The sequence below is a fragment of the Scyliorhinus canicula genome, chromosome 9 (assembly GCF_902713615.1).
Source record: "Scyliorhinus canicula chromosome 9, sScyCan1.1, whole genome shotgun sequence".
Classification (NCBI taxonomy): domain Eukaryota; kingdom Metazoa; phylum Chordata; class Chondrichthyes; order Carcharhiniformes; family Scyliorhinidae; genus Scyliorhinus; species Scyliorhinus canicula.
Window position 1 is genome coordinate 98362031 of NC_052154.1, and position 22118 is coordinate 98384148.

Here is a 22118-nt window from a genome sequence, read left to right on the forward strand (position 1 = left end):
TCACTCCCTCCTCTCGGTATCGCCTCCACAATGTCCCATCCTCCTCACTCCCTCCTCTCTGAGTCACCTCCACAATGCCTCATCCTCCTCACTCCCTCCTCACTGAGTCACCTCCTCAATGTCCCATCCTCCTCACTCCATCCTCACTGAGTCACCTCCACAATGTCCCATCCTCCTCACTCCCTCCTCACCGAGTCACCTCCACAATGTCCCATCCTCCTCACTCCCTCCTCATTGAGTCACCTCCACAATGTCCCATCCTCCTCACTCCCTCCTCACTGAGTCACCTCCACAATGTCCCATCTTCCTCACTCCCTCCTCACTGAGTCACCTCCACAATGTCCCATCCTCCTCACTCCATCCTCACTGAGTCACCTCCACAATGTCCCATCTTCCTCACTCCCTCCTCACTGAGTCATCTCCACAATGTCCCATCTTCCTCACTCCCTCCTCACTGAGTCACCTCCACAATGTCCCATCCTGCTCACTCCCTCCTCACTGAGTCACCTCCACAATGTCCCATCCTCCTCACTCCCTCCTCGCTGAGTCACCTCCACAATGTCCCATCCTCCTCACTCCCTCCTCTCAGTATCACCTCCACAATGTCCCATCCTCCTCACTCCCTCCTTTCTGAGTCACCTTCACAATGTCCCATCCTCCTCACTCCCTCCTCTCTGAGTCACCTCCACAATGTCCCATCCTCACTCCCTCCTCTCTGAGTCACCTCCACAATGTACCATCCTCCTCACTCCCTCCTCTCTGAGTCACCTCCACAATGTCCCATCCACCTCACTCCCTCCTCACTGAGTCACCTCCACAATGTCCCATCCTCCTCACTCCCTCCTCACTGAGTCACCTCCACAATGTCCCATCCTCCTCACTCCCTCCTCACTGAGTAACCGCCACAATGTCCCATCCTCCTCACTCCCTCCTCACTGAGTCACCTCCACAATGTCCCATCCTCCTCACTCCCTCCTCACTGAGTCACCTCCACAATGTCCCATCCTCCTCACTCCCTCCTCTCTGAGTCACCTCCACAATGTACCATCCTCCTCACTCCCTCCTCTCTGAGTCACCTCCACAATGTCCCATCCTCCTCACTCTCTCCTCTCAGTATCACCTCCACAATGTCCCATCCTCCTCACTCCCTCCTCACTGAGTCACCTCCACAATGTACCATCCTCCTCACTCCCTCCTCTCTATCACTTCCACATTTCTGATCCTCCTCAGTCTCTCCTCCTAGTATCACCTCCACAACGCCTCATCCTCCTCACTCCCTCCTCTCAATATCACATACAGATGCCTCATCCTCCTCAGTCCCTTCTCAGTCCCTCCTCTCAGTATCACCTCCAAATGCCTCATCCTCCTCAGTCCCTCCTCTCTCTCACTTACACAATGTCTCATCCTCCTCAGTCCCTCCTCTCAGTATCCCCTCCACAGGCCTCACCCTCCTCAGTCCCTCCTCTCTTTATCACCTCCACAACACCTCCTCGTCCTTTTTCCCTCCTCTGTGTGTCACCTCCACAAAACCTCACCCTCCTCAGTTGCTTTTTTCTGAGTCACCAGCATAATTATTCACCGCCATGTCTCCAGTCTCAGCATCTTTAAGCATTTCTTTTTGACGGAACCTTCAGTCACATTTGCCCCTGATCTGTGTTCTGCTCCTCTTAATCCTTGAGGGTGACTTTAGAAAAAAATCCTGATCTGGAATTCCTGACACTTTCTGCAGTCAAAGTGTCGTAGAGCACAGAAAAGGCCCTTCAGCCCAGCCCAATTTGTCTGTGCCAGTCAAAAACAACCACCTAACCATTCTAATGCCATTTTCCAGCACTTGGCCCATAGCCCTGTCTGCCCTGGAATCGCAAGTGCACATCTAAATACTTCTTAAATGTTATGAGGGTCTCTGCCTCTACCAGCCTTTCAGGCAGTGAGTTCCAAACTCCCACCGCTCTCTGGGTAAAAACAGTTTCCCTCACAGCCCCTCTAAACCTCCTGCTCCTCTTGTCTCTCTGTGTTCCTGTGACCAAAATTTATCACTTCACACATTTCTGCATTGAATTTCTTCTGGCACATCCGTCCACTCCACCAACTTATCTATGGCTTTTTGAAGGTCTACACTGTCCTCTCCTCCATTCACACTGCTTCCAGGTTTTGTGTCATCCTCAAATTTTAAATTGTGCCCTGTGTACACCAAGGTCTCAGTTATTCATATCTATCAGGTCCTAACAAGGATCCCCTGGATATCCTCACGATAAACCTGGCTGTACTCTCAAAATCACTGGTTAACCATAATACCCTGTCATTCAGCCAATCGCATATCTGTATTACCATCATCCCTTTTATTTCATGAGCTCCAATTTTGCTTTGTTCTGAGGCATTGTATCAAATGGATTTAGGAAGTCCATGTACAGCATGTCAACAGAAATATACGTAAAAGCCCACAACAAGAAGCTCCCAAGTTAAACAGAACCAACTCTGAACAGATCTGGGATTAATCAAGTCACATTTGTCCAAGAAACTTAATTTTGCCTCTCAAAGCTTTCCCACCACCGAGGCAAAACTGACTGACCTCAAGTTATTTTATTGAACAAGAGTGTATTACTTCCAATTGTCCAGTTTTCTGACACCAATTCTAGCTCGAAGGAGGATTGGGAGATTATGGCCAGGGCCTCTGATAGTTCCAACAGTCTGACTGTAGACAGATGATTTGGATATTTTGTCAGTGCTGTTTTCGAGTTTATTTTGGGTAAATCGGTTGCTGTATTTGTGGAAACAGTGTACCGTTTAGCTCAGTGGGCTAGATAGCTGGTTTGTAATACAGAACAAGGCAAGTTCAATTCCTGTACCAGCATACCCGAACAGGCGCCTGAATGTGGCGACTAGGGGCTTTTCGCAGTAACTTGCCTCACGGTAGCATGGAGGGCAGCACGGTAGCATGGTGGTTAGCATAAATGCTTCACAGCTCCAGGGTCCCAGGTTCGATTCCCGGCTGGGTCACTGTCTGTGCGGAGTCTGCATGTCCTCCCCGTGCGTGCGTGGGTTTCCTCCGGGTGCTCCGGTTTCCTCCCACAGTCCAAAGATGTGCGGGTTAGGTGGATTGGCCATGCTAAATTGCCCGTAGTGTCCTAAAAGGTAAGGTTAATGGGGGGGGGTTGTTGGGTTACGGGTACAGGGTGGATATGTGGGTTTGAGTAGGGTGATCATTGCTCGGCACAACATCGAGGGCCGAAGGGCCTGTTCTGTGCTGTACTGTTCTATGCCTATGTAAACTTCATACTTGTGGCAATATAATATTATTATTATATTATTATTACACATCACGTAGGCTCATGCTGAGAAAGTGCTTTGAGTAACCATGAGGGACCTGAGATTATTAAAGATGCTACATCAAGTGAAGCCCTCATTTCTATGATAAAGCATGTTTTCTCAGGCCCTCCACTGATGTCTGCTTGTCTTCAATTCCAGGCAGCCTGGTTCGAAGCAATGACCTGTCGCTGGGGTCGGATGTCAGCTCCAGGTCAGAAATACGGTACGGTATCCGAGTGGGAATCACAGCATTAAAGTGGAGTGTCCAATACTGTAGGAATTCTTCTTTAACTGTCAACTCAGAATGACCCTGGAGTTTTGCTGTGTCAAGGATGGAGAGGGGTCGGGGGGCGGGGGGGGGCATCAGAGATAAGAGGTGTGAGGGGGGAAGGGGGAGCAGCGAGGAAGGGTGTGGGGGGGGGGGGGCAGAGAGGATCCATACACAGGGCAGGTACAGCACAAGGTTAGATGCAGAATAAATCTCCTTCTATACTTCCCATCAAACACTCCCAGGACAGGTACAGCACAGGGTTAGATACAGAGTAAAGCTCCCTCTACACTCTCCCATCAAACACTCCCAGGACAGGTACAGCACAGGGTTAGATACAGAGTAAAGCTCCCTCTACACTCTCCCATCAAACACTCCCAGGACAGGTACAGCACAGGGTTAGATACAGAGTAAAGCTCCCTCTACACTGTCCCGTCAAACACTCCCAGGACAGGTACAGCACAGGGTTAGATACAGAGTAAAGCTCCCTCTACACTGTCCCCATCAAACACTCCCAGGACAGGTACAGCACGGGGCTAGATACCGAGTAAAGCCTCCTCTACATTGTCCCCATCAAACTCCTCCCAGGACAGGTACAGCACAGGGTTAGATACAGAATAAAGCTCCCTCTACACTCTCCCCATCAAACACTCCCAGGACAGGTACAGCACAGGGCTAGATATCGAGTAAAGCCTGCTCTACAATGTCCCCATCAAACACTCCCTGGACAAGTACAGCACGGGTTAGATACGGAATAAAGCTGCCTCTACACTGACCCCACCAAACACTTCCAGGATGGATGTAGCACTGGGTTAGATACAGAGTAAATCTCCCTCTCTATTTTCCCCATCAAACACACCCAGGGTATGTACAGGACAGAGTAAGATACTGAGTAAAGTTCCCTCCGCACTTGGCCCATCAAACACCCCTAGGACAGGTACAGCACGGGGTTAAATACAGAGTAAAGTTTGCTCTACACTGTCCCCATCAAACACTATCAGGAGAGGTACAGCACAGGGTTTGAAACAGAAAAAAGAACAATACAGCACAGGAACAGGCCCTTCGGCCCCCCAAGCCTGTACCGGTCATAATACCATCAAAATGTAAAGAGTAAAATGTATTTTGGGGATTTAGAGATTCTGCTCCCTTGACCTTTCCTTTGTCTTGTCTTTCGCTCTCTTTCTCCTTTGCTTTGAGGCCCTGTGTCAAGTGTCACCGGAAGTAACTCGTTGAGTTATTTTACTTGTGTTTCCTATTTCTCAATAAACCAGCCTCAAAATGATGTAATCTGCCTTCATAATCCTTCTCTGCTTCCTGCCTGTCTTAAAGTGCTGAGTATAATTAATACAAATTTTAATGGCTTCATCTTTAGTTCCTTGGCGATGATTCACTGGAGCACTGTGAACTGCCCTGATTTCTACCGTGTGCATGGTGAGGAGGAAGGCTAAGCTGCAACGGGGACCATCACTGAAACCCGTCCTATCAACATTCTGCAGTAGCCATTGACCAGAAACTGAACTGGACTAGCCACATCAATACTGTGGCTACCAAAGTCGGTCACAGGCTAGGAATCCTTCAGCAAGTAACTAACCTCCTGACTCCCCAAAGTCTGTTCACCATCACAAGGTACAAGTCAGGAGTGTAATGGAATACTCTCCACTTGCCTGGTTGGGTGCAGCTCTAACAACTCTCAAGAAGCTCAACACTATCCAGGACAAAGCAGCCCACTTGATTGGCACCCATTCCACAAACATTCAAACCCTCCACCACCGACGAATGGTGGTAGCCATGTGTACCATCTACAAGATGCACTGCAGTAACTCACCAAGGTTTCTTAAGGTGCACCTTCCAAATCACGACTACTACCATCTAGAAGGACAAGGGCAGCAGATACCTGGGAACTCCACCACCTGGAGTTACCCCTCCAAGTGGGGCTGGTTTAGCACCTTGGGCTAAACAGCTGACTTGTAATGCAGAACAAGGCCAGCAGCGTGGGTTCAATTCCTGTACCAGCCTCCCCGAACAGGTGCCGGAATGTGGCGACTAGCTGCTTTTCACAGTAACTTCATTGAAGCCTACTTGTGACAATAAGCGATTATTATTATTAAGTCATTCACCACCCTGACTTGGAAATATATCGCCGCTCCTTCATTGCTGCTGCGTCAAACTCCAGGAACTCCCTCCCTAACAGCACTGTGGATGTACGTACACCACATGGACTGCAGCGATTCAAGAAGGCAGCTCACCACCACCTTCTCAAGGGCAATGACGGATGGGCAATAAATACTGACCTACATCCCATGAATTAATTTGCCTTTAGAAATTTGCCCAGCAGCAAGGTTACACTGACTGGTTTCTAAATGCTGGGCTGATTTTTGTACCTTTTCGTAAAGAAGGGAGTGATGGTTGCAATTCTCCAGCCCTCTGGCACCACACCTGAGTCAAAGCAAAATTGGAAAGTTATGGCCACGGCCTCCACAATTTCCATTGTCACTTCTCTCTGGAACCTTGGATACATCTCCTCGGATAAATTTCCTCCAGACTTTACACCTCATCAATTTTAAATACAGGCAGGCTATCCAATACCTGTGTCTGTGTGTATTCCCAAATCAAAGTTAAACACTTCTAGTATCTGAATTACGTTCACTGGCCTGGGTAGCATCTTCTTCTCGGTTCAGACAGAATGTAAAGTATTCATTTGGGTGGCATGGTAGCACAGTGGTTAGCACTGTTGCTTCACCATGCCAGGGTCCCAGGTTCGATTCCCGGCTTGGGTCACTGTCTGTGCGGAGTCTGCACATTCTCCTTGTGTCTCTCCTCCGGTTTCCTCCCACAAGTCCCGAAAGACGTGTTGCTCTGTGAATTGGACATTCTGAATTCTCCCTCTGTGTACCCGAACAGGCGCCAGAGTGTGGCGACTAGGGGCTTTTCACAGTAACTTCATTGTAGTCTTAATGTAAGCCTACTTGTGACAATAAAGATTATTATTCTAATACTTCAGCCATACTCTCTGTCTCCAAGTGTAAATCTTCAATCTACTCTGCTCCTGTCTTGTAGGTTTCTTATTTCCAGCATTAGCATTGTTCTATCATTTTGCTTCAGGCTGTATATGTATGTGGAGCATCTCTCCCATGCTACCATATGTTGACTCTTACTCAGTAAACCATGGTAAATTCGCATGAATCTTTGTTCCTTATTCCCAGACCACTTTGCTGAGGATAGTGATCAGCATTTGCTCAAATCAATTTCACTCGGTTGATGTGAGAATCTGTGTGTTTCTGACCCAATTTATTTCCTCCCCGCATGAACCCTCGGTCAATTCTGTGCCCAGTTGCAAGGTGGCTCTCACTCTGTCACTGTCCGAATCTTTTTCACAGTAACTTTATTGCAGTGTTAATGTAAGCATACTTGTGACACTAATAAAGATTATTATTATTATCTCAGACCAGTTTGCATGGGAAAGTGAGTGTAGTGATTGTCGACTGGCCTCCATCACCCCTCAGCGGCGAGCGATGTACCAGCGCCACACTCTTCCGGTAAGCATCGTGGACCAGCGCCAATGTCAGGAGCTTGAGCAGGAAGCCAGTCCATCAATCAAACAGCATCCACCCCCTTTCAATGCCGGGCTGGAGTGTACAAACACATTGGGGTGGAGATTGAGTACCTCCAGCTGGAGACCAGGTAAGAAAGCAAGTTGTGCTATTACGGTCACGGACCCAGACCCCAACAGTGACCAGGATACTGGACAGGAACCCCAATATTTTATTTTAATTTTGTAATACTGTGAGCAAAGGATACCTTGCTCCAGGAGTAATTTCACACAAAATAGAGATATGGTATATTAAAACAAACCTTATTCCTAAAATATCTTTAACATCACATAAGAAAAATAACTAACAATTACCCCTGAAACAATGCTAATTAGTACAGTGACACACTAACCCTTATCTGCTATCTTTAGTCCCACTCAAACCGGCTCAGCTCTCAATCCACTTTCTAATACAGTTAGCATTCAGAAATACCCATTGTACAGAGATGGCTGGATACTCTGCTTTGAGAAAGAAAGATCGTTAGACAGTGCTTTAAGGAAAGAGACCTTATCCTCCCTGTCAGGGCAATGCAGGATGTGTAACTGAAGTCTTCAGAATCTGTCTTCATCTCCCCGTGTCTGCATGGGTCTCACCCCCACAACCCAAAAATGTGCAGAGTAAGTAGATTGACCATGCTAAAGTGCCCATTAATTGGAAAGATTTGAACAAAGAATCGGTCTTCATGATTTCACTTCCATCTTCCAACCAACTGGAAACTCCTGTCTGTCTCAACTCACTGTTGAAACTGCCTATCCTGTTCACAGAAAAATTCTGCTTCTGGCCTCAGTCATATCTCTAACTGAACTGCAGTGAGAGAAGATGCTTGACTTCTGCTCACATCACAATCTAAAACTCAACTAAACTGCTTGTCTGAAAAATGCCTTGTATTTTAGCTCCTCCCAGTAATAACATCATTTTACCAAGCTGAAACACAATGTATCTAATTAATTCCTCAAGGAACCCCTTAATCCAAGCAAAACTCCATTAGCCCAAGCTTTTACGGTGCCTTAATTGCATCCAAGGCTCCCGAAACCTTTCAAACCAGGATTCTTTAAAAACACTACTGCCACAGTCACACACACACACACACACTGACCCAGGCTTTTAACCCTTAGTCCACTAATTACATATAACAAATGATCACATTCATCACAGTTGATCTTGTGGAAGTTTGAGTAATTTGAAGGATTGATGTTCAGCTACATAGTGACCCAGCACAGTAATATCCTGAAAAAATGGTGCTTGAAGACCTATTTTGGACAATGGGGGAATTCAACCCTGACCCTGTAATCACAAATGAAGGTTACACATTTGGCTGAAAATGAATAAAATCGGAGATGAAGATAAAGTAAATGTTTCAGGAAAAATCAATTCAGACCAGTTCAAAGTAGTCCAAAATCTGCACTCCAGGTACCAGTACCACTGGAGATTCATTTCAGGGAATAGAACACCAGTCAGAAGTACAGAAGACTAGAGGGACTTTGGGATGCATGTGCATAGGTTCCTGAAGGCAACAGGACAGGGTGATAAGGTGGTTAAGGAGGCATATGAGATACTTGCCTTTGTTAGCCAAGACATAGAATATAAAAGCAGGGAGGTTATGATGGTGCTGTATAAAACACTGGTTAGGCCGCAGCTAGAGTTTTGGTCACCACACTACAGGAAGGATCTGACGGGTGCAGAGGAGATTCACCAGGATGTTGCCTGGGCTGGAGCGTCACAAATATGAAGAGAGGCTGGTTATGCTGGGCTTGTTTTCCTTAGAGCAGTGAAGGCTTAGCGGAGACCTGATTAAGGTGTACAAATTATGAGGGACATAGGAAGAAACATTTACCCTCAGTGGAGGGGTTGATAACCAGGGGGCATCGATTTAAGGTAAGGGCAGAAGATTTAGAGGGATTTGTGAGAAAACCTTTTCATCCAGAGAGTGATGGGAGCTTGCAATTTCGCTGCCTGAAAAGGTGGTGGAGGAAGAGACCCTCATAATATTTAAGAAGCATTTAGATGAGCGCTTGAAACACCATAGCACACAGAGCTACGAACCAAGTGCTGGAAATTGGGATTCGAATAGGAAGGTGCTTGATGGCCGGCACATACATAGTGGGCCGAAGGTTCTCTTGTTGTGCTGTAAACCCCCTGGTTCTCTGACTATTGGTCCAGTCATTGACCAGGTTCGCTAGTTTCTGGAATTTGGGGATTTAAAAAAAGAAATAAATTTAGAGTACCCAATTATTTAGCATGGCCAGTCCACCTAATCTGCACATCTTTGGGTTGTGGAGTGAAACCCACTCAGACACCGGGAGAATGTGCAAAGTCCCACGGGGAGAATGTGCAAAGTCCCACGGGGAGAATGTGCAAAGTCCCACGGGGAGAATGTGCAAACTCCACACGGACAGTGTGCCAGAATCGAACCCGGGTCCTCAGCGCTGTAGGCAGCAATGCTAACCACTGCACCACCGTGCCACCCCTAGGATTGGGGGGTTTTCGGGTGGTGTCTAACCCATGTTGCCCACAAGACCCCCATACTGTGGACTATCCTGAAATTCATGAGATTCTGGACTCAGATTATGGCACAATTAGGAATGAAATGCCATTGTGAGTTGCATTGCATGGAAAGAAACAGTTGTTAAGTGAGATTTTTGCAGATTACATTCTCCAATTAAAGAAAGTCTTTCATCACTGTGGGTTGGCACAAACTTAGAAATCAGCCTTAGGACTTCCGGTGACGGTGATGTGCTGAGCGGATGCACATCAGATGGCTCTCCTCCAGAACAGAGCCAAATAGGCACTTTTAGGTGAATTTTACCCAAAAATTCCAAGGCAAATTTACCTCAATGGCAAGAGGACAGCAACCACACAAAAATGGCAGCAAACGACTTCCGGTGGCGTATGCGAGCAGAGCTCCCGCCGGTGGCCACGATTTGCAGTGCTTTCGGGGATTTCCCCGAGTCATCATTCACCCCCCGACTATCGTCGGCCTTTGGGGCCGTCACGGGCAGCTAGCGGGGCCGGTTTAAAAACCAGCGAAGAACCCCGCGCGGGTGTTGGGCGACGGGGGCTGAGGCACTGGGCCCAGCGCGCGCAGAGGTCGGATCAGTGGGGGCGGAGCTAAAAGGAGGCTGAGACAGCAGGCCGGAGGCCAGGGCGCGATGTAGGTGGGATGTCCCACATCGGATGGCTCCCACCTAGGAGGAAGAAAGAACGCTGAAGCCTGGTCCCAGGGGAACTCTGGGGGAATGTAAAGGAGAAGAGAAAGAAGGTTTAAGGAAGTTTGGTGAAAGTTTTCTTTTCTCCCCTTTTTCGCCTTTTTTTGTGTGAAGGAAGAAAAATTGTTTTTTTTTCAAAAAAAAAAGAAAATTCAGATTGATGAAGGACAGGAGGTGGAAGGGGGAAGAAAGGAAAAACAATAAGCCGCTAAAGGATGCGAAGAGCAGCATTGAAGAAAGGAGAAAACGCGGGTTCGCCGCTGAATGAGAAGACGAGCAAAAGCGCTGACAGGATGGCGGAAGCCGAACCGCATGGTGGGGCCGCACAACTCACGGTGGAGAAGATGACCGAGGTGATGGCGGTGGAGCTGGAAAAACAGTTCACGAGGCACTTGGAGGCCTTGAGGAAGGAGACGGTGGTTGCATTGAAGTCATTGGTGGAGGAGGCAATCGCCCCAGTGAGGGTGGCTGTGGCAAAGACATCGGCCGAGGTGAGACAGCAGGGCGAGAAGATGAAGGAAGTGGAGGAGGCCGTGTCACAGCACAGCGACCAGGTCACCTCGATGGGGGACGAGCCGCGGAGGGTGGTGGAGGCCAACAGAGGGCACTGAGCAAAGCTCGAAGACTTGGAGAACCGCTCAAGGCAGCACGATTTGAGAATTGTGGGCTTGCCCGAAGGGCAGAGAGCCCAAGGCCAACACAATACTTTGCTAAGAAGTTGGTGGAGATGATAGGGGAGGGTGAGAACCCCTCCCGGTTCGAGCCAGACCGAGCTCATCGGTCATTAAGGCCGAAGCCCTTAATGGACAGACGTGAAGAGCGGAACTGGAAGAGAGACTGTGGACTGTGTATGGGCAGCTGGAAAATGTATAAATGCTACAACTTTCTTTTTACTGATGTGTATTGTAATTTACTTCTCTTCACATTGTTACAGAGTTCAAGTTAATGGTTTGGTTGATTGGCATTCTGTGTTGCGACGGTTAAATCTTATGTTAGTGAATTGTATGGGTTGGATTGTTGGGTTTGTTTTTTCTTTCTCTGGGACTGGGTGGGAGAGGGCGGTATATCTTGGCGGGGGGAGCCACCCACGCTAACTAACTAAAGTCGGCTAGTGAACGGAGGTGAGGTGAGAGGAGGGCTGTGGACATTGGAGCCTGGATAGCAGGTTTCGATGGGCCTACCTGAACCGATCTGGAACCAGTGTTCTAGCGAAGAGGATAAATAGGGTGGTCAGTAGGACTTTAAACATGTAGGCAGGTGGATTTAAGCTTGATGCAGACTAGGAATTCAACAAAAAGGAAGGATAACTTTGGACATCTTAGGACTTCCAATATCTGTAATGATAAAGTTAGCATTAAGGTACTTTACCTGAATGCTCGTAGCATTTGTAACAAAGTAGACGAACTAATGGCACAGATCATCGTGAATGATTATGATGTGGTAGGCATCACAGAGACATGGCTGCAGGGGGTTCAGGACTGGCAGTTAAACATCCAAGGATATACAACCTATCGAAAAGACAGGGAGGTGGGCCGAGGGGGTGGGGTTGCCTTGTTAGTTAAGAACAAAATTAAATCTATGGCACTAAACGACATAGGGTCGGATGATGTGGAGTCTGTGTGGGTAGAATTGAGGAACCACAAAGGCAAAAAAACCATAATGGGAGTTATGTACAGACCTCCTAACAGTGGTCAGGACCAGGGGCGCAACATGTACCGGGAAATAGAAAAGGCATGTCAGAAAGGCAAGGTCACGGCGATCATGGGGGACTTCAATATGTAGGTGGATTGGGTAAATAACGTAGCCAGTGGATCCAAAGAAAAGGAATTCATGGAATGCTTATAAGATGGCTTTTTGGAACAGCTTGTCATGGAGCCCACAAGGGAGCAGGCTATTCTGGACCTAGTGCTATGTAATGAACCAGACTTTATAAAAGATCTTAAAGTAAGGGAACACTTAGGAAGCAGCGATCATAATATGGTTGAGTTCAGTCTGCAGTTTGAAAGAGAGAAGGCAAAATCGGATGTAATGGTGTTACAGTTAAATAAAGGTAATTACGAGGGCATGAGAGAGGAACTGGCGAAAATCGACTGGAAGCAGACCCTAGTGGGGAAGACAGCAGAGCAAAAATGGCAGGAGTTTGTATGCATAATTGAGGACACTGTACAGAGGTTCATCCCCAAGAAAAGAAAGATTATCCGGGGAGGGATTAGACAGCCATGGCTGACAAAGGAGGTCAGGAAATGTATCAAAGAAAAAGAGAGATCCTAGAAAGTGGCCAAAAGCACTGGGAAATCGGAAGATTGGGAAGGCTACAAAAACAAACAGAGGTTAACAAAGAGACAAATAAGGAAGGAGAGGATCAAATATGAAGGCAGGCTAGCCAGTAATATAAGAAATGATAGTAAAAGTTTCTTTCAATACATAAGAAACAAACGACAGGCCAAAGTAGACATTGGGCCAATTCAAACTGATCCCGGAAGGCTAGGGATGGGAGACGAGGAAATGGCTGGAGAACTTAATAAGTACTTTGCGTCTGTCTTCACAGTGGAAGACATGAGTAATATCCCAAAAATTATAGAGGGTCAGGGGGCTGAGTTGAGTATGGTTGCCATTACAAAAGAGATGGTGCTAAAAAAGCTAAAAGGTCTTAAAATTGACAAATCTCCTGGCCCCGATGGGCTACACCCTAGAGTTCTGAGAGAGGTGGCTGAAGAAATAGCGGAAGCGTTGGTTGAGATCTTTCATAAATCACTGGAGTCAGGGAAAGTCCCGGACGATTGGAAGATCGCTGTTGTAACCCCCTTGTTCAAGAAAGGATCAAGACAAAAGATGGAAAATTATAGGCCAATTAGCCTAACCTCGGTTGTTGGTAAAATTCTAGAATCGATCGTTAAGGATGAGATTTCTAAATTCTTGGAAGAGCAGGGTCTGATTAGAACAAGTCAAAATGGATTTAGTAAGGGGAGGTCGTGCCTGACGAACCTGTTAGAATTCTTTGAGGAGGTGACAAGTAGGTTAGACCAGGGAAACCCAGTGAATGTGGTCTATCTGGATTTCCAAAAGGCCTTTGATAAGGTGCCACACAGGAGGCTGCTGAGTAAGGTGAGGGCCCATGGTGTTCGAGGTGAGCTACTGGCATGGGTTGAGGATTGGCTGTCTGACAGAAGGCAGAGAGTTGGGATAAAAGGTTCTTTTTCGGAATGGCAGCCGGTGACCAGCGGTGTCCCACAGGGTTCAGTGTTGGGGCCACAGCTGTTCACCATATATATTAATGATCTGGATGAAGGGACTGGGGGCATTCTAGCGAAGTTTGCCGATGATACGAAGTTAGGTGGTCAGGCAGGTAGTGCTGAGGAAGTGGGGAGGCTGCAGAAGGATCTAGACAGTTTGGGAGAGTGGTGCAGGAAATGGCTGATGCAATTCAACGTGAGAAAATGTGAGGTCTTGCACTTTGGAAAAAAGAATCCAAGCATAGACTACTTTCTAAACAGTGAGAAAATTCATAATGCCAAAGTACAAAGGGATCTGGGAGTGCTAGTCGAGGATTCCCTAAAGGTAAACATGCAGGTTGAATCTGTGATTAAGAAAGCGAATGCAATGTTGTCATTTATCTCAAGAGGGTTGGAATATAAAAGCAGCGATGTGCTACTGAGCCTTTATAAGGCTCTGGTTAGGCCCCATTTGGAGTACTGTGTCCAGTTTTGGGCCCCACATCTCAGGAAGGACATACTGGCACTGGAGCGTGTCCAGCGGAGATTCACACGGATGATCCCTGGAATGGCGGGTCTAACATATGATGAACGGCTGAGGATCCTGGGATTGTATTCATTGGAGTTTAGAAGGTTAAGGGGAGATCTAATAGAAACTTACAAGATAATACATGGCTTAGAAAGGGTGGACGCAAAGAAACTGTTTCCGTTAGGCGAGGAGACGAGGACCCGTGGGCACAGCCTTAGAATTAGAGGGGGTAAATTCAGAACAGAAATGCGGAAACATTTCTTCAGCCAGAGAGTGGTGGGCCTGTGGAATTCATTGCCGCGGAGTGCAGTGGAGGCCGGGACGCTAAATGGCTTCAAGGCAGAGATAGATAAATTCTTGATGTCGCGAGGAATTAAGGGCTACAGGGAGAATGCTGGTAGGTGGAGTTGAAATGCCCATCAGCCATGATTGAATGGCGGAGTGGACTCGATGGGCCGAATGGCCTTACTTCCACTCCTATGTCTTATGGTCTTACCAGGCGAGCGAGAGGTGGGGGAGGGATTGATGCTGGGAGATATTTTTTCAAGGGGAAATGTAGGGGGGTTTTTGGGAGGGGGGGGAAGGGGTTTCATGTTAATAATGGATAGGGGCGGGTCAGGCTCATGGGGCAGGGCCCAGTGGTATGATGATGGTGGATAAGAAAGGTGTGGGGGGGGGGGGTGAGAGACCCCCAGTTAGGATAGTCACGTAGAACATGAGAGGGCTAGGAGGTCCGATCAAGAGGTCAAGGGTGCTTGCGCATCTGAAAAGTCTGAAAGCCGATGTGGCAATGCTGCAGGAGACTCACTTGAGGGTGAAGGACCAGGTGAGACTTAAAAAGGGCTGAGTTAGTCAGGTGCTTCACTCTGGATTTGATGGAAGGGCTCGTGGGGTCGCGGTGCTGGTCAGCAAAAGAGTACGCTTCCAGATAGAGAAGGTAGTGGCAGATCAGGGGGGTAGATATGTGATTGTGACAGGGGTGCTGGAGGGGAGGTTAGTGGCGCTGGTAAGTGTATTCGGTCCCAATTGGGACGATGTGGGATTCACAAAGAAGGTGTTTGGGGCCATCCCCGACTTGGACACGAGCTGATTGTGGGGGGGTGGGGACTGGAACTTGGTGCAGGAGCCAAGGGTGGACAAGTCACGGCCGCGCTCGCTGGTCCCATCAGGGGGGGTGGGGTGGGGGAGCGAAGGCGTTGGCTGGGCTAATGGTGGAAATGGGGGGGGGGGGGGGGTGGACCCTTGGAGGTTTCTGCACCCGAGGGAGCGGGAGTATTTGTTTTTCTCGGCAGTCCATAAGGTATACTCACGGATCGATGTTTTCGGGGTGGGGAAGGCTTTGCTGTCTGGGGTTAAGGGGTCGGAATACTCGGCAATTGCAGTGTCAGATCCTGCTCCGCATTGGGTGGATATGGTACTGGAGAAGGGGGTAGCGCAGAGGCTGGGGTGGAAACTGGATGTGGGGCTTTTGGGGAACCAAGTGTTCTGTGAGAAAATTGAAAAGATAATTAAGGAATATGTAGGTTTCAACTGTACGGGTGAGGTGTCGAAGGCAGTTGTCTGGGAGGCTCTAAAGGCGGTGGTGAGGGGTGAGGTAATTTTTTTTAAGGCCAGGGTGGACAAAGAGGAGAGGTTGGAGCGGCAGAGGGTAATAGATGAGATGTTGGAGGTAGATAGGAGTTATGCAGAAGATGGGGACCCAGCAAAGATGGAAAAGAGGAAGGAACTACAGGCGAGCTTTGACCGACTATCTCCCAGGAAGGCGGTGCGCCAACTGAGACGAGCAAGGGGTGCAGTTTATGAACATGGAGATAAGGCCATGTTAGGTACATTAGCAGGTCAGCTCCGGAAGGAATCAGCGGCAAGGGAAATTGTGCAGGTGAGGGATAGGGCAGGGAAGTTGATGGCGGCTCCGGAGCTGATTAAAAACAAGATTTTTGAGGAATTCTATGAGAGGTTGTACAGGACAGAACCACCTGGGGGACTCCGGGAGGTGCAGGAATTTCTAGATGGGTTGGAGTACCCGAGGTTAGGGGAGGGGGGCAGGGCTACATTAGAAGGAGCAATAGTGGAGCAGGAGATAAATGATGCGATTGGGAAGATGCAGTCCGGGAAGGTGGCAGGGCCGGATGGGTTTCCGGTGGAATATTATAAAAAATTCAAGGATAAGCTGGCACCACTGATGGTGGGGATATTTGAAGAGGCGATAGGGAAGTGGGTGTTGCCACAAACTTTGGGGAAGGCATCGATTTCCCTATTGCTTAAAAAAGATAAGGATCCGACGGAGTGTGGGTCGTATAGGCCCATATAGCTTCTGAATGTGGACGCCAAAGTATTGGCGAAGGTACTGGCAGGTAGGCTGGAGGAGTGCCTCCCGAAGATGATAGGTGAAGATCAGACGGGGTTCGTGAGAGGGAGGCAGCTTTTTTCGAACATTAGGAGGGTTTTGAACGTCTTTGTGGCACCGGCAGTGGGGAAGGAAACAGAGGTGGTTGTGGCATTGGCCGCTGAGAAGGCGTTTGACTGGGTAGAATGGGGCTACCTGATGGCAGTGCTGGAGCAGTTTGGGATTGGACCAAGATTTGTGAACTGGGTAAAGCTTTAACATAAGGAGCCCAGGGTGAGTGTCGGCACAAACAACATCAGCTCGAAAAACTTTTCTCTCCACCGTGGGACGAGGCGGGGATGTCCTATGTCCCCCCTGCTGTTTGCACTCGTGATTGAGCCGTTGGCCATCACATTAAGAAGTTTGGGGGTATGGAAAGGAATGGTGTGGAGTGGGGGGGGGGGGGGGTGGGAGGATAGAGCATAGGTGCCCTTATATGCCGATGATTTGCTGTTATACGTGTCGGAACCGAGTGTGTCGCTAGGAGGAATAGTGGAGCTGCTTCAAGGTTTGGGTCTTTCTCGGGGTACAAACTAAATTTAGACAAGAGTGAGTATTTTGTGGTGTTACGGCCGGGGTTGGGAGCAGGGGTGGGGGGGCTGCCATTCCGGCTGCCATGGGTTGGAGAGCAGCCTCTCCACCCTGTGCCCTGGCGTGGCGGGGGGATCTGTTGGAATCCTTGACCCTTGAGAAGATTAAGTTTGATTGAGGGGAAGGATGGAGGTGTTCTACAATTCATGGGCATTATTCATCATGCACTTTCAAGAACTGGATAACATCGAACATTAATTGGGTGGATGGGTGGGAGGGTTGGGGGAGGGGGGCTGTGTGTATTAAGGGTGACTATGGGTAATCCCTGATTCTTTTTTGTCATTTGTTTATGTAAACATGCGGTCGAATGTTTGGGGGTTGGTGGGAGGATGGGATTGTTGTTCTTGTTGTGGGGATTGACATATTTGTTACTGATTATTGTTTATTGTTGGTGGGTGCAAATTCAGGAGAAAATGTGAAAAAGGAGGAGAATAAAAATAATTGTTTTTAAAAATGGCAGCAAACGGGAGCTGGAGGGGTCAAAGGGGCGGCAGAACTGGCGGAAAGGGCCCCGAGGAGCAGGCAGATTAGATGGCGAACCCGCGAGGCGAAGGGGCACCAGCTACCCAGGAGAGAGGGAGACCAACGACCCGAGCAACAGCCTCACCCCCCCCCCCAACCACCTGGAGACGGGTGGAAGAACTTCCGCATGAAGGAGCTGACCACCATGATAGAGACGATCAGGATGGAAATCCAGGTGGTGGTCAATGTGGCCGTGACAGAGGCAATGGTCACCATACAAAAGACAATCGACAGCAGGGGAGAAAGTGGAGCCATAGGAGAGGACAATCCACGACCTGGAGAAAGCCTCGACGGACCTGAGCGACAGGATCGCGCGGGAAGCGGAAGTGAAAACGTTGGTGGTAGCCCAAGGGAACTTAAAGGGGAAAGTCCAGGACCAAGAGAATAGGTTCCGACGACAGGATATTCAGATTGTGGGCCTGCCAGAAGGCATTGAGGGCAGAGATCCGACGGGCTACGTCTTTCAAATGCTGGGTAACCTAGTCAGGAGAAGTGGCTTCCCCAACCCCTCAGAGCTGGACAGAGCACACAGGTCGTTCAGGCCAAAACCCAAGACCGGGGAGCAGCCGAAGGCGATCATCACAAAACTGCACAAATATCAGGGTCGTGAGAAGATCCTGCGGCTGGGAAAGACAGACTAGAGCGAGCATCTGGGAAGGACACAGAATCTGACTTTACCAGGACATTGGGACAGATCTGGCAAACGCAGGGCTTAACCAGGGAAAGTCAGCCCTCTACAAAACCTGGGTGCGGTTTGGTATGCTGTTCCCAGCCAGGCTCTAGGACACGTACTAGAACAAAGAGCACTAGCTCAGTACCCCGGCGGCCTGGGCAAGGGGCAGGCAAATCAACGATAAAGGCTGATCAGAGGAAGATCGCTAAAGAAACAGAGACTCATTGGACAGTGGATACGTTTGCAAAGGACTGTGCTGCCTCGCTCTGATCAAAATGACTGGGGGAGGGGGGGGAGGTGATTGAAAGGAACATAAAAAGAACAGGACGGGAAAAAGGAGTTGGTTTTTGGATTGGCTTTGGCAGGTAAGGTGCAGGCTGAGGAGACAAGCAGCCACTTTGGAGGGTCCCTGAACAGAGGGAAACACTGGAAGGTAGGTGTCTGACCTCATGGTGAGAACAGTGATCGCAGCCATTTTGGACGGCCCCCTAACAAAGGGAAACCCCGGAGTGCAGGGGCGCGTCCAACAGGTAAGTACAGTTGATTCCGTAGGAGCGGGGGGTCAGAAACCCCCCACCAGGATTATCACCTGGAACGTCAGGGGATTTAACGGCCCAGTGAAAAGATCCAGAGACTTCACCCATCTGAGAAGTTTGAAAGCCAACATAGTCTTCCTACAGGAGACACACCTGAGGGAGAAGGACTGACGGCAGGTAAGAAAGGTCTGGGTGGGACAAACAAACCACTCGTGTTATGAGACGAGGGCTAGTGGAGTAGCTGTACTGATGAGCAACAGTATGAGGTTTGCAGCGATGGGGATGGTACGCCATGGTCAGCGGTGCCCTAAACACGGCACTGGAGGTACTGGTAAATGTGTACGCGCCCAACTGGGACGACACAGGCTTCATAAAAAAGACCATGGCGGAAATCCCCGATATTGACACATACCGACTGATCATTGGGGCAACTTGGACCCACTGACCGACCTATTGAACCCCAGATCGAGGGAAATGACAGGCATGGCTAGGCAACTGGCAACATTTATGGAGCAGATGGGGCGGTGGACCCATGGCGGCTCCTACACCCCAGTGAGAGGGAATTCTCGTTCTTTTCGCCGGTTCACAAAGCGTATTGGAGGGTAGACTTCTTTTCAGTGGGGAAAACGGAGATTCCTAACATAGTCAGGGTGGAATATTCCGCCATAGTTTTCTCCGATCACACCCCACAATAATGGATGTGAGGTTGGAGACAGGCCGTGCCCAATGCCCCACGTGGAGGTTGGACACGGACCTCTTGGCCGATAAGGCCTTCAGCCAGAACATATCACCGGCCATAGGCGAGTATGTTACAAATAACCTGAATGGGGAAGTCTCATCTTCTACGTTCTGGGAGGTACTGAAGTGGTGATTAGGGGAGAGATTATAACCTACAAGGCACGTAGAGACAGGGGAGAAAGGGCAGCCAGGCAACAACTGATCGACTCCATTCTGGAGGTCAACAGAAACTACTCTGAGACCCCAACTGTAGAGTTTCTGGTGGAGAGGAAAAAACTAATGGACTTTAACCTGTTATCCACCAGGAAAGAAGTGCACCAACTCTGCCAGACACGGGGGACCTTCTATGAACATGGGGGAAAGGCTGGCTACCTACTGGCTCACCAGCTGAGAAAGCAGGCAGCCACGAGGGAAATAGCCCAGGTGAAGAATACCAGAGGCAAACTGGTAATCGAGCAAAAAGAGGGCAACCAAATGTTTGTGACCTTCTAACGAGGGCTGTACACCTCCAAACACCCCAACAGGGATATCTCTGATAGCCAGAAAAGAAAAAAACCCAGCAGAATGTGGATCATACAGATCCATTTCGTTGCTCAACGTAGACTTGAAGATACTCGCGAAAGTCCTGGATCTCAGAGATGGTGGTGGAGATAAGTACTCTTTGGTAGAGATAACGGTTCCTCGATGGATTGGACATGCCAGTCATGGGGGACAATAGACGGGGGAGCTGGAAGCACCAATCAGTCTGGGAGTGAACATGAAGAGCAATCAGCTCCATGCAGGCAGGGAAGGTGCCGGGACCCAACGGGTTCCCGGTGGATTTCTGTAAGAAATTTGCACCAGCCCTGGCCCACACCTCCAGGACATGTTTGCAGACTCACTAGCGAGGGGCACCCTGCCTCCTACCCAAACACAGGCCTCGATATTGCCGATACCCAAAAAAGATTAGGATCAAACGAAATGTGGATCATACAGATCCATTTCACTGCATAATGTAGATGCGAAGATACTCGCGAAAGTCCTGGCCAAGAGAATGGAGAACTGCATACCGGAGGTGGTCGCAGACGACCAGATGGACTTTGTCAAGGGTAGGCAGCTAACTGAACATCAGGCGGCTGCTAAATGTAATAATGACCCCACCTGGGGAGAGAACACCAGAGGTGATCGTCTCCCTAGATGCAGAAAAGACCTTTGACAGAGTCGAATAGAAGTACCTCATTGAGGTACTGGTGCGGTTTGGGCTGGGGCCAGGATTTAGAGAGGGTGCAAAAGAGATTTACCAGGATGTTGCCTGGCATAGACAGAGTGGATAGTCAGAGGTTTTTTTCCCAGGGTAGAGGGGTCAATTACTAGGGGGCATAGGTTTAAGGTGCGAGGGGAAAGGTTTAGAGGAGATGTACTTGGCAAGTTTTTTACACAGAGGGTAGTGGGTGCCTGGAACTCTCTGCCAGAGGGGGTGGTGGAAGCAGGGACGATGGTGACATTTAAGGGCATCTTGACAAATACATGAATAGGATGGGAATAGAGGGATACGGACCCAGGAAGTATAGAAGATTGTAGTTTAGACAGGCAGCATGGTCGGCACATGCTTGGAGGGCCGAAGGGCCTGTTCCTGTGCTGTACTTTTCTTTGTTCTTTATTCTTTGATTGACCCCGTGGGTGAAACTCCTGTACAATGCCCCCAAGGTGAGCGTTCGGACCAACACCACCAGCTCTGAATACTTCCAGCTGCACAGAAGCACAAGGCAGGGGTGCCCACTGTCTGCGCTCCTGTTTGCCCTAGCAATTGTACCACTGCCGATTGCTCTGTGAGATGCAAAAAGCTGGACGGGTATACAAAGAGGATGCAGAGAGCACAAAGTGTCGGTCAATGCGGATGGTCTACTCCTCTATATCTCAGACCCACAGAACGGCCTGAAAGCAACAATGCAACTTCTGAGAGAATTCAGAGCCTTTTCGGGCTACAAACTCAACCTGGGCAAGTACGAGGCATTCCCGGTGAACCCGAATGGGGGATGGAGAGAGCTGGAGGGACCACCATTCAAACTAGCCCTAAACAAATTCCAATACCTGGGGATCCAGATAGCCCGGGACTGGACACAGATCCACAAGTGGAATCTGACCAGTCTGGCGGAGGAAGTTAAAAATAACCTACAGAGATGGGATGCACTCCCGCTCTCCCTGGCGGGGAGAGTGCAGATGATCAAAATAAACATACTGCCGAGGTTCCTCTTCCTGTTCAGATCCATAGCGATCTTCATCCCCAAGGCCTTTTTCCATTAGGTAGACAAAATGATTATGGCTTTTGTGTGTGCGTGCGTGTGTGAGTGTGTCCTCGCCATGGCAGTGCTCCCATCTCCCCGTCCAGCCCGGTGGCGATAGCCACCCTGAAACCAAATGAGGCAGCACTTCGGTCTGACCGAGATGTCCTCCATCCCCCATCTGCGGCAACCACAAATTCCCCCCAGCCATGCTTGACACCACCTTGAAAAAATGGAGACAGGACAGGGAGACTCGAGCGGTCAGGGACTTTTATATCGGGGAAAGACTCGCTACCTTGG

At 49.1% G+C, this 22118-nt stretch overlaps 1 protein-coding gene across 1 annotated transcript in view; it reads left to right on the forward strand.

Annotated features, from left to right (window-relative positions):
• Positions 1-3472: 3472 nt before the first annotated feature.
• LOC119970996 overlaps positions 3473-22118 on the forward strand; it is a 56452-nt gene continuing 37806 nt past the window's right edge. The window contains exons 1-2 of the mRNA XM_038806120.1: positions 3473-3529; positions 7019-7255. Of these exons, the coding sequence (XP_038662048.1) occupies positions 3484-3529; positions 7019-7255 (283 nt within the window). The 5' untranslated portion in view covers positions 3473-3483. The remainder of the gene's footprint in view (positions 3530-7018; positions 7256-22118) is intronic.